This window comes from Lactuca serriola, chromosome 1 (genome assembly GCF_051521515.1).
Source record: "Lactuca serriola cultivar US96UC23 chromosome 1, Lser_US96UC23_V15, whole genome shotgun sequence".
Taxonomy (NCBI): domain Eukaryota; kingdom Viridiplantae; phylum Streptophyta; class Magnoliopsida; order Asterales; family Asteraceae; genus Lactuca; species Lactuca serriola.
This window is the reverse complement of record NC_136408.1, coordinates 16,447,231-16,460,786: the sequence shown is the minus strand read 5'-3', so window position 1 is coordinate 16,460,786 and position 13,556 is coordinate 16,447,231. Positions and strand designations below refer to the sequence as shown.

The window sequence follows — 13,556 nt, the reverse complement described above, 5'->3', positions numbered from 1 at the left end:
TAGCTTTATGGAGGCATTTTCACGAACAGTTGATGTGCAGCTTAATAAATTCACCATAGAATAGGTGTTTTCTCTTCTAGCTGGCATCAGAATTTGAGCTGAACCAAATACACATATATTTTCTATTGGGATTATGAGAAAATAAGAAATATACAGATTAAACTAAAAATCATGATTTTCTGGAATATGGAGAGACAATCGCAAACTTACTCTGGTCTCCCAAATACACATATATTTTCCCAGCACTTCTTTTCTTCCTTGCACGCTTTGTTTTACCAGGTGATGGTGGCGGCGGAGGCTCGTTTGCAGTGCTGCTTGTGGAAGTTTTTGATCTATCGGTGCTTAGGTGATGCAGTTGGTGGTTTTGGATTATTGGGCTAGTAGATATCTCATCAAGGAAAGGCAACGGAAACTGCCAAAACAACGCAGCCTCGTGGTCATGGTTTGAATCAAGATTTTCATTATTTGCTTCCTTGTTTGAAGAGGTCAATACAGTGTCGTTGTTGCTTGAAGGATATAGATAATCCATACTCAGAGAGAGAGAGAGAGAGAGAGAGAGGTGGGCCTTTTAATATTAAATAATTATTTTTCTTTTTTTTTTAAATTAAGGCAAAACATCATAAATGGTCCCTGTGGTTGAGAAATGACGAAAATGCCCCTCACTAAACGGTAGAAAGCTGACGGAGTTAGGTGGAAGGACCATTTGTTAAAAGTTTTGAAACCACAGGGACCATCTGTGAGGTTTTTTGAACTTAGGGACTAAACTTGATATTTTTGGAAACCACAGGGACCATTTTTGAAGTTTTGTCTTTTAAGTAAATAAATAGTGTTGGAACAAAATAATAACGGAGTTAAGTTAAACAGAAATTTTATTTATTAACTATAATAAATGAAGATCTATTTTGTCACATGTCAATTTCTTATTAGTTTTGACACTTGTTATTTTGTGATATTTTTGAAATGGGAAGTGATTCTTTCACGGGTAAATTTTGATCCATCCACATATTTTTATAGAAATGGACAATTATACCCCTTATTTAAATTTAGAGATTATGAAAGAAAGAGAAAAATTCATGTTTCCAAAACACCCACTACACATAGCATCTGCAATCCGTCTTCCTCCCCCAACCTCCTTCTTTCTCATTTGGGGCTGCAAGATCCCATGTCTCCGGTTGATGCTACCACTCGAAACCACCTCTTGAGTCCGAACCCATCGTCCCAATTCCCATGAGTGTACTAATTCCAAACCCACAAATCATATTACTCCTCAGACCCTAATAACTCTCAATCTTCAACACGTTCAAATTAACAAGATAGTCAAACTCCTATTTCTTATAGTTCTTTCTTATATTCCTCTTCTTATAAATTGTTTTTTTTTCTTATATGGATTTACACTTAATGTATTTGATTTTGTGTTTTTTTTTTCTTGAATTCGATTTCAGTAGTGTTGGATTTATCCATTTGAGTTTTTTAGTAGCGTGACTTGATGAAAGATGTTAGTTTGGTTTTACTCTTAAAATCAATTGATTAAACTCTACAAATTTGTCGTTGATTCATATCAGTTGTTAATGAAATTGTTTTCCCTTTTTAATGTCTTCTTTTATTCTCTTCTTTTTTTTTTGACATTTCCGCCTCTAATCTTGACATACCCCCTGTTGGATTTTATGGAAGGACTTATGTTGAGCTGCTTCATACGAATTTTCAGAACAACTTTTGATCAAATGATACGCTGAAGGAGTTTGAAGTTTCCTAAACTGGGATCTTTCTCTCATGGATATCTAGAAATTAAATTGGGGGTATAATAGTCAATTTAATAATTTTTTATGTGGATGTATAAAAACATCTCGTGGCAAAATCAACACCCTTTTGAAATAAATAATATTTACATGTTAATTTTTAGGTTTTTCAAATTTTAAAATTAAAAAGCCACATAATATTTATATATGTAAAGTATTAAATGTCATAAATACGATATTAAATTGCAATTAATACATTTATTTATTTCTTATTTCAAAATTTTATTTTAAAAAATATTTATTATTTACACTTTAATATTTAATTTCTTTTTTAATCAACCCGTATAATACATGGATTGATTAAAAAAATCAAATATATTTAAAGAAATTTTAGTAACCATACTTTTAAACACATCTACTTGCATAGTAATCAATATGTAGGAAAAATTTATGCTTATTTTTCTTCTACAACAATCTAACAACCTGGATTCAATTATATATATATATATATATATATATATATATATATATATATATATATATATATATATATATATATATATATATATATATAACATTAATTCAAGATCAAAATCAATGAAAAAACAACAAAAACCCAAAGAACAAATCAAATTAAAAAAAATTAAAAACTAATATGACATGTTTATATGTTCAGGCAACAAAAAGAAACTCAAAAAATATGTATATACACATATACATATAAATGATGCATAAAGATATATGTACATACAAACAAATACACATATAGATACATACAAATACACACCTACAAAAATATATATATATATATATATATATATATATATATATATATATATATATATATATATATATACTAATAAAAAAATAGTTCTTTTGCCATGTGTCATCATGTTAGGCATTGTAATTAATATCATGACACTTGTCAATCTATTAATTCTCCATTTCAAATTTCAAATTTCAAAATTTAAATCACATTTTAATTACATTAAATTAATAATATTAGAATAAAAATAAAATAAAATTTATACCAATTATAATAAAATAAAATTTATACAAATTATAAGATGATATATATTTTACGTATTTATTTGAATCAACGATTATAATTTTATATATAACTAAAAATATATTTTAATTAATAAGTTATTTAAAATTATTAATTAATACTTTTGAGTTTTTATTTAGAAAGATTAATTAATTTTCTAACCGTGCTTCCCACGGGTTATAAACTAATATATATATATATATATATATATATATATATATATATATATATATATATATATATATATATATATAGAGAGAGAGAGAGAGAGAGAGAGAGAGAGAGAGAGAGAGTTTGTATATGTTTTTAAAATGTGATCATGAAAGGTTTTTTTTACGATATATAGTAGAAGGAAGCTGAAATAAAAAGATAAAAGCTATAAATAAGGATTTTGAATTTCAAAAATATATAATCAGTCAAAATAACAAACTAATAAAAGATAAAACGACGATTAATTGACCTTTGTGAGAGGCAAACTCACCTCCAAAAGTTTCTTTTTTAGATAATTAATTCTTGTTGTTTAAATTTTTTACAAATAATAGTTTCTTTTTTCATTGTGACATATGTAGGCATCATATTTTAGACAATTAATTTTTTATTCTTTTTTATCATATATCTACAATACATTATTAAAATAGACATATAAACTTATATTTAAAAAGCAACTTGCATTTTCATGATGTATGAGACTAGTTGACCTTTGTGAGAGGCAAACAAACCACCAAAAACATACGTGAGTGCTACTCATACCCTTTATATATATACTTACAAGGTATAGCAATTTGGTGGCAACTGATTTACATTAAGTGATTGATTGAAAGTTGTGTTGAAAGCAATGGCATCAAGCACTAGTTTTGTTGTTGTTCTACTTGGCTTCTTTTTACTTGTTTCGTCATTCACTGCCATCCCAATCTCAAGTAATCCTGCTCCTTTTCCCTCTTGTTTTACGTGTTTATGAAAAGACTTTTTAATTGGATGATAGTAAGTACTAAAAACTAATGAGAGTGTTTTTCTTTTCAGGAACTATAAATCTAATTGATGAAGGGTCTCTTGAAGTTTCAAGCAACACAGACTTGGTATTTATCTTGCTATATAAATGACGTTAATGCTTTAATTGGAGGTTAATTATGAATTCGAATTCCTTTATTCTTTTTTTGTTTAACTTGAATTTATATGTGCGCCTTGACATTTTCAAACACAGAATGTAGAAGACAACTGGGATGAGACCATGTTATCAAGAAGGATGGTTTTAACAAGTGATTATCCAGGATCCGGTGCGAATGATCGTCACACACCAAGGCCATAAGCATGGATACGAAAGCAATTTAACGTTGAAATGATTTAAAATAAAAACAATTAGCCATTGTATATCAAATAAACAACTGATTTATTTTAATTCGTGTGAACAAGGTTTTGAATGTAAGAAATATGTCTTGGTTGGAGAGTGAATGATTTGTGTTGCTATTATGATTTTTTGGTCTTGTGTATTTGTTGGTGTATGGCCGATTTTCGGCTGTACCACGTTGATTGTAATGTCACATTATCTGATCGATAACATACAATGTTAATGATGATTTTAGAACATAATAGTTGACTTTTTTTTTCCAAAAGTCAACCTTTTTATAAAATAACAAGTTGTTTTAGATATAAGAAACGTTAAAGTGCCAAGAAAAACAAAAAATAGATGACTTTCAATGGCCATCAAAATTCAATATGCTCCCATGTTATTTTGGTTATCTAACAAAGTTGACTGCCAATAAATTAAGAGTAAATTACACGAATGGTCTCTATGGTTTAGTGTAATTTGTACATTTGGTCCCTAACTTCTTTTTTTAACTCGGAAGGTCCATATTGTTTGTTTTTGTTACGTGTTTGGTCCCTATCTTACCTAAAAAGACTATTTGGACATTGATTTTTTAATTTATATTAAATAAACACACCCCCAAACCCACCCCCTCACCTTACCTTACCTACCCCACCATTTTTTCGTATTTAAATAATAGTTTTTTTAGGTAAGATAGGGACCAAGCGCGTAACAAAAACAAACAGTAGGGACCAAACGCGTAACAAAAACAAACAATAGGCACCTTTCGAGTTAAAAAAGTAAGTTAGGGACCAAGCGCGCAAATTACCCCAAACCATAAGGACTATTCGTGTAATTTACTCATAAATTAATAAAAAAAAATGAATTTTGAAACAAATGGAAAGTTGGATAAAAGTTTGGAAAGATGGAAAAGAGCACTTAGACCAGAGGGTATGAGAGGGGTGTTTCCCTAATTTTTTGTGGGCAACACCATTATTTCTCTCACTTTTCTTTCTCTTATTTAAAACCCAAAGAATTGGTGGAAAGCTCCTCTCATTTTTTTAAATATATTTCATATATATATTATACTCATTTTGTAAGGAATTAAAAACCATGAATTTTAATATATTTTTTTATATTTTTTTAGTAGATATATAATTTTATACATACATATAAAAATGTATTGTAGTATTTTTATATTACAATTTACTCATTAAATATATTTTATATGTATAAAAAATGTATTTTTGTTTATAAAATTAAGTGGGTTGGAAGAGTTTAAAAAGATAAATTCCTTGTGTAGTGCATTGGGAATGAAAAAAAAAAGACGAGAGGTGAAAAAATTGATGTTATATATTTGTTGAGAGGGTTGGAATGGAATGACTCTCTCTATCCTAATAAACAAATGGTGAACTTGAAATAAATGTTAAATAATATGATTTTTGCAAATAAATGAATTAATAGGGACAAAAGGTTAATGAAAAAAATGAAATTTAAAGGGATGTTTGGTAGTGCTTTTGAAACAATTTATTAGTTTTTTAGGAAAAGCCATACATTTTTGGTTTTTTTGAAAAAGTTATTTTTATGTTTGTTTTTTTGAAAAAGTTATTTTTATGTTTGTTTTTTTTTTAAAGTTAGTGTATACCATACATTTTTATCTTATAGACTAGTTAAAAACCAATAAGTTAATAAGTCGTTTTAAAAAGAATTTCCAAACACCCCTAAATAATATACTTTAAAATGTGAATTTTATCCTAGAAATATAAGTAATGTTGTTTTAGACCTTGACAAGGTTAGGAGTTAAAAGTGAAGGATACTAAAATGACTAACAATGGCTCCTAATCTAATACTATTATATATACTATTAATCTTTAAAAACATGGTGAACAGGAAAGTTTCGCGTTTCTCATTTCCGTCACATTTTTTCTTTCCTTTCCTACTTTGGTCACAAACGGATTTGTTTTAAAAGGTTATATTTTTTTATTCAGACCACCTTCAAAATTGGGTCAAGTTTATCCTTTCCACCGCCTACCCTGCTCTCCTTTCTTTTTGGCTCTGCTGCTTCATCTCCGCTTAGACCAACGGTAGATAATTGCTTTCATGAGTTCCGATTTTGATTGTTCTTTACAAAGATGGAGGCGATGATGAAATTTGTTTGTGAAAACAATTTGCACCGGCAAGGCTTATCATCATACGATCAAAAAAGATAAAAAAAAAAAAAAAAAAAAAAAAAAAAAAAAAAAAAAAAAAAAACTCACTTCCTTTCTATCTTTCGATTTTCTTCTTCTCCAGTTTCGATTGGCTTTACATTGCTGGATGGTAACCGGTCGATGGTGGTGTGGTGTCGATTAAAACTCATGGAAGTGGAAGCAATTTGGTTATTTTTCAAACCTTTTTGCATAAATCCAAAGAATTTATGATTATTTTCTTTAAATCTGTTCTTGGTGTTCATATTAACTGTTCTTCTTCTTCATGCAGTCAAAAATCGTTGATAGATGTTTCAGATTGAGTCATCGTCGGACCGGTCACCACCACCTACGTCTGTCTATCTAGGGTTCGTCCATGCTCTGGCGAAGCGTGGATTGGGGAGGAACGACTGATTTTACCATTCAACACAGTGATTGAGTCATCTTCGGACCAGTCACCACACTGGTTCCCTCTCCTTCTGCCAGCTCTTTGTTCGATCTCCATTCTTGCCCTAAATCCCACTAACGATTCGAAGACAAGATCGTAAGGTGTTGAAGCGAATCATTAGAGAATGCTTCCCAGTTGTTTCCGATTCGACCTACACGTTTTAATCCGTAAGGTTTATCTGCCTTAGTCTTGTGTTTTTCTTGAATCGATTTATGGACCCAATTTATTATTTTCGATTCAAATTCAAGCCTGCTAAGCAATCAAAACTCAATCTGAAGGTGTACATGTTTTTTTATTTTACGTCTTCGGTATTTTGGTTGTGTGATGTTCTATCAGCTTCTTAAACCTTCTCATGTATTGTTTTTTCTACTCCACAACTGATATTCAACTTTGTGTTACGCTTTCTGAAAGTGTTTAATTTCCTTTAAGGTTTGTTATATGGCTATTGTTTGATTTATATATTTTCTCAGTAGCTAATGCCATGTATATCCTTTGATTTTTATACCATATCTGAAATATTTGTGTTTATTCATGGAATTATATAAAGTTTATGTGTTTTACATACTTGCACACTACTTGTTTGATGTTATGCTTGAGTGGAACTTACACTCAATTTCAACTAAAAATCATAACTTCAATTTAGTGATTAGTTTGTCCTTATTTGTATTTCAGACCTAAACTAAGATCGAACCCAACTCGACCCTAGATGCTTACCATGCTTCCTCTTCATCTTCTGGTTCGTTTTTTATTATTTCTTGCTTTGTGACATTTGCATTATCTATGTACTTTTCTTGCACATTTTCTTTTATTTTTAGAACCTTCATTTTTCTTAGCAAGCTTCAGATTATTGGTTTCATAGGTTCACTTTTAAATAACCTTCAAATTATTAGTTTCATAGGTTCATGATATCAGGTGGCAGGTGGGGTCGGGTCTATAAGAAAAGGAATAAGAAAAGTAATCAGAGTGAATATTAAGCAATTAGAATGATTATCGAATTAGGAGTTTATTTATTTAAGAGTTTCCTTATTTAAGTCTTTGTTTTGAGTTAGGTTTGTTGGGTTATAAATAAGGGCCAACCAAAATTTAGCGTCTACTGCCTGCTCTGTTACCTCCCGTACCAGACCTCCCTTGCCTTATTCGATCACTGTCGAAGCATCCCTACATGATAATGACATGCTGATCTTGATTTTCTTATCATAAAATACCAAAAATAGCATTGTACATTCCTATAATTATATATTAGAAATGATTTTTAACTTTTTTTGTTATAGATACGAGTTTGGTGGGATGTCTTGCAGCAAGAAGAAAAATGCGATGCGAGTGAGTGTTTTTAAATATCAACACTGCAATCTTATATAATTATTTTCGGAAAATAATTTATGTATGTATTTCAGTTATTTAATTATTTATCGAAGAAAGAACAAAAATAAAAATTGAATCAGCGCCAACGGGCGCGCATGATTCTCATCTAGTTAAGTATTAATTGAACAAAATTCTATATAGATGTATGTAATATATCTAAAAACATTCAGATACCTAATACTAGAACTATACACAATATGGTTCTATATAAATGTGGATTATATCCTTAGGGGTTAGTTTTTTTTCTCGAACATCAAGATTTATAAGAATATCGGACTAGCAATAAACTAGTCGGGAAACAAGAAAAGCATTACATAATAGCAATTTTTGGGTTTTGGAGCCACCCCACCTAATTGATGTCTTTCTTACATATAGTGTTACACCAAAAATAAGACTTAGAAACGATATTATCAAAAACACGAGCAGCCTTCGGTTTTGAAATACCAAACATACGAGAATTTCTAAACTCCCATATGGACCACCACGTCACATAGAAAACAACATCTAGAATGTTTTTTTTTGAAATAGACGATAAATGCAAAGCTCTTAGCCAAACCAACCAATTCGCATAGGAAGAGAAATTGGGCATCGATAAACCTCACCACCTACTCACTTGAAACACAATATTGGAGGAGAAGACACACTCAAAAAATAGATGAGACGAAGACTCGAGAGCATCTTCACAAAGAGGGCAAGTCTAACCCTCTCCTGTATAGAATGACCATGGTAGGAAGTTTATCAAGAGATAATCTCCAAGCGAAAACATTTATTTTTATAGGAAACTCCTTAATCCACCTTGTAGTTGAGTTGGAAACTAGTAACGTCTTCTCATCAATATAAGAACGAGCCGATGACACCATGTAATCGCCCATCACCGATAGGGACCAAACCCATCTATTAGGGACTAAAGAAAGGGAAATGGATTCAATAAGTGAAGAAAAGCCTTCCCAATGTAAACTCTCAGCCCCACCTCTAGGATGTCTCCGAAAAGAAACCAACAAAGAATCACGATTCAACTTTTCCTTAACCGGAATGTTTTTATTGTTCTCCAAGTTATAAATTCTGGGAAAATGATATTTGAGCACCAAACCGCCTAGCCATGAATCATCCTAGAAAGAAGTAGAAAATATATCTAAGCCTCTAACTTGATCCACGGCTTTAACAATCTCTACCCAAGTCGAATTTTTAAAAGAAGAAATATTCTCAAGAAGACGTCCCGAATCACCATAAATAGACTTAATCATTGAGACTCACAAATTCATAGGTTTAGATAAAAAGTGCCAACCCCATTTGAAGAGGAGAGCACATGTAACATCCGGATTCCCAGGTATAATATTTTATTCCTTTATTTTTGGAAGTTGAGAGGACTCGGCGAGTTGGTGTTTAAACTCGCCGAGTATGGTCGCGGATTCTTATCCGAGTTCACAGCTGGACTCGGCGAGTTCATGAGTGGACTCGGCGAGTCCACACTGTTTAATGAAACCTTAATTTCCTGGGTTTGGGTCCTATTTAAAGGCCCTTAGGGCCGTCATTTGCGGCTACTAAACCCTAGAGAGAAACCCTAAGAGCTCTAGAGCGTTTGTGAGGAAGGAGAGGCCATTTGTGATCATTTTGTTGGTGTAATTGCAAGAAGGAGGAAACCAAGGCAAGAGGAGGCTGAAGCAGGTGTGATTCTGGTGATTTCAGAGCTCATTGACTTCATCTTGAGGTATTTTTCGGACCTTCTTCAGATTTGGTGTTGATTCCTAGAGTTAGGGTTTTCTAACCCCTTTAGAGGATGGATTTGTGGAGCAATTGGTCCCTTCTCGAGTTCATGCTTTGGATCTGGACTCAAAGAGGTCCAGAGACCTTAACCCTTGGGGCTTTTTGAAGTTATTTTGGGAGTCATGAACATAGGATGCTATTTTGGGACTAAATCACCAAGTAAGACCATCTAGATGCTATTTGAGTGTCAAGGTCTGAACTTTACGTGATTATCATGCTTGGGAAGGTCAGATCTATGGATTAATGGAACAGATCTGACCTCAGGAGGTCTATGGAGTTTGTGCATGGCATGAACTCGCCGAGTCCAAAGATCAGACTCGGCGAGTAGGGTTAGGGTTTCCCGTAAACCACTCAGTGGGTAGACTTGCCGAGTTGGGGAAATAACTCAGTGAGTCAAAGGGGGATTAGAGGACTGGAGTTCAAGGCGGAACTCGCCGAGTTGTTCTTAAGACTCGGCGAGTTGAGTCGGGGTGGCCCCGCGATTCATGCCAGGGGTGACTTGTCGAGCAAGGGGAGGAACTCGACGTGCCAAGCGGGACTAAAGAATTAGCGGACACATGCAGACTCGCAGATTCGCCTAAGTGCACTCGACGAGTCGGGTCAAAGTCTGACCGTTGACTTTTGTTGACTTTTAGGGTTTTGTCAACAATGAGGCCTTTTAGCCAAGAGAGGGGTAAAATGGTCTTTTACCTTTCTGAGGGTGTTAAGAATGGTTTAAGTATAATTATATTTATGAGAGTGTTTACTTTATGTGATTAGGCGGAGGCTAGATCATACTTCTACCGAGTCAGAGACTTACCGAGACACCTGAGGTGAGTCTTATCACTACACGTACCTAGAGTGGTATTATATGTTGACCAGAGGGTCTTCTGTGTTATTATGTGCTATGTGTTATATGTATGTTGTATGATGTTAAAGACCGGACCAAAGGGTCCAACGATACAAACCGGGCCGGAGGGCCCAACGAGCTATGATCGGACCAAAGGGTCCAACGAGCTACGAGACTGGAGGGTCCCGCTGAGACACATCGACCGGAGGGTCGTATTTTAGCCTTGAGTGGCGTATGTGTTGTATGCGGTATTTTGGGGAATTCACTAAGCATTTATGCTTACAGTTTTTGTGTTATGTGTTTCAGATACTAGCGAGGAACATGGAAAGGCGCCGGCGTGACTCGTACACACTAAAGAGAGAGAGAGAGAGAGAGAGAGAGAGAGAGAGAGAGTTTGATTTTATGATCTTGGGATATGTTATGTTTCAAAAACTATTGTTGGAAATATTTGAGAATATTTTTATATGAATTTGGTTGTTGAAAAACGAAAAATTTGTTTTGAAAATTACGTTGTTACAGCACAATTTAAGGAAAAAAAGCTATTAGCTCCTAGGCCCCCAAACTATTTCCGAACAAGGATCTTTTTCTAGGTTATAAGAGATAATTTTTTTTTAGTATGTCAACTCCCAAGAAAAATTTATTATGCAGGGCTTCCAGCTTTGATAAAACACCTTTAGGGGCTTTATAAATAGACATGAAAAAAGTAGGTAAAGATCTGTACACTGATTTGATAAGAGTCAGTCTTCCACCTATCGATAAAGTCTTGACTTTCTTATTAGACAATTTGGAAGCAACCTTCTGGAACACCTCACACCAAGAATCCAAATGAGACATATTACCACCAACAGTAAGGCCAAGATAAGGGAACGGGGTTTTCATAGTAGCACAACCAATCTGAGCAGCTACTGCATCAAACCTAGAGGTGTGAATCCTAATACCTAAAAGCTTATATTTATGAAGATTAATCTTCAAACCTGAAGCCAAATGAAAACAATGAAGAACTATAACAATATTTTGAATGTTAGAGTCGTTCCATTCACCAATAAAGACTGCGTCATCCACATAAAATAAGTGAGTAATAGTGACAGGAGAATCTATACCAAGGGTGATACCAAAATAAAGATTACGGTTTAGAATCCTTTTGAAGACGATATGAAGACTCTCCACCACCATAAAGAAAAGATAGGGAGAAAGAGGATTTCCCTGTCTCGGACCTCTAAATAACATGAATTCACCTGTAGCTGAACCATTCACTAAAACAGAGCTCCTTGAAGAATAAATACAGCCTCGAATTCACCCCCCCCCCCCCCAAATCTCTCCAAAACCCATACACTGCAAAATATCATGCAAAAAATCCCATTGAACTGATTTAAAATCTTTTTCGAAGTTTACTTTGAACACCATAGTTGGCGTCCTTTTCAATTTACACCAAGAAAGCACCTCATTCATAATAAAGGGGCCATCTAGAATTTTTCTGCCTTTTGTAAAGGCAGATTTCTCCACACTCAATAACTTGTCAATAACTAGAGTCATTCTATTTGTCAGGATCATACCTAAAATCTTATACAAACATCTGATAAGACTGATAGGACGAAAATCCTTAACAGTCTTTGCATCAAGAACCTTGGGTATAAGAGCAATAAAAGAGAGATTACAACCAAGAGGGGAGTTGCTATAACTAAAGAACCCCATAACATCATCAGTAAAACTCCTTTCAATTAAAAACCAAAATGTTCTTATAAAACCAAAAGTGAACTCATCTGGTCCTAGGGACGTGTCAATACCATAATACCACACCACAACCTTGATTTCCTTATAAGTAATAGGTTTTCCAACATCTTAGCATGGGCAGGAGAAAGTGTATTAGAAAAAGATTGGAAAATCCTAGGTCAAGGATTAGAAGGCTTAGCAAATCGATTTCTGAAATGATCCAAAAATTTCAATTTAACTAGAGAATGGTAATCGGCCCACTCCCCATCTACCAACACTCCCCGAACCGCCATATGTTTACATTTTTTATTATGAATACCAAGAAAAAAAATTGAGTTTTCATATCCTTTGATAGCCCACTTAATTTTATCCTTTTGAAGAAAATCAAGACTCTTTACACGATTCAAGCCTTTAATCTTTTTTTGCAACATAAGTCTCTCGGTTAACAAGGTCGGCTCTCCTTCTCCCTTTTCAAGCTTCGAATCCAACTCCACCAAAGATTGAATACATTGCATTTTCATTCCTTCCTTGTTGTTTTTTGTAATTTAAATTCCACAACTTTATATTTTTCTTCAAACATTTCAACTTCATTTTAAGGAGTGTTGGATAAGGTGTCTAAGTCCATAACTATTTCTGGTAAGTACTTGACCCGACCTGGCATGGTCCATTTAGGTTGCATGGCACCATGCAATTGGATAAAATAAATGAAAGAAATAACACATATGGTTTATTAATATATTATAAGTTCTAATATATTAATAATATTATTTAATTAGTTTTGATCAAGAATTAATTCAGAATTAATTAAGTGATCAAAAGATAACTAATTAGATATATGGGTAGATTAAGTAAATCTTCCATATCTTATATAGTGGACTAAGATGCTCCATGGATTATCAATTTGGGTTCCACCCATAAGATGCTCCATGGAGTTAACCAAATGGATCAAGAAATGAAGAGTCATGGAACATTAGGGTTTACCTTATGCAACACACTATATAAGCAGTGTAACTCTCCCCAAAATCGACTACACTAAGAAACAAGAGGGCTTGGCCGATTTTGCATGTGTTAGAGTATTCTCTCAAGTTTATTCTTTGCATTTGGTGTTGTGTGAAGCATTTGAGGCATCACACTTGAGGTGCTAGGCTCACAAGGTTTCAAGGAACACTT

General features: G+C 33.3%; 1 protein-coding gene and 1 long non-coding RNA gene across 3 annotated transcripts; both read left to right on the top strand.

The window, feature by feature from the left end:
• The first annotated feature begins 3,545 nt into the window (after positions 1-3,545).
• On the top strand, positions 3,546-4,371 carry LOC145067650 (uncharacterized). Its single transcript, XM_079014743.1, has 3 exons — positions 3,546-3,701; positions 3,805-3,860; positions 3,986-4,371. The coding sequence occupies exons 1-3, from the start codon at positions 3,620-3,622 to the stop codon at positions 4,088-4,090; spliced, it is 243 nt and encodes an 80-aa protein (XP_078870869.1). The 5' UTR covers positions 3,546-3,619; the 3' UTR covers positions 4,091-4,371.
• A 1,727-nt stretch (positions 4,372-6,098) lies between these two features.
• LOC145067645 (uncharacterized) lies at positions 6,099-8,307 on the top strand. 2 transcript variants are annotated; one of them, XR_013688868.1, is made up of 4 exons: positions 6,099-6,464; positions 6,566-6,888; positions 7,394-7,457; positions 7,993-8,307. It is a non-coding gene; the product is annotated as an uncharacterized LOC145067645 (long non-coding RNA). The 2 variants fall into 2 exon arrangements; XR_013688869.1 differs by lacking the exon at positions 7,394-7,457 and having other exon boundaries at positions 7,993-8,305.
• The last annotated feature ends 5,249 nt before the right edge of the window (positions 8,308-13,556 follow it).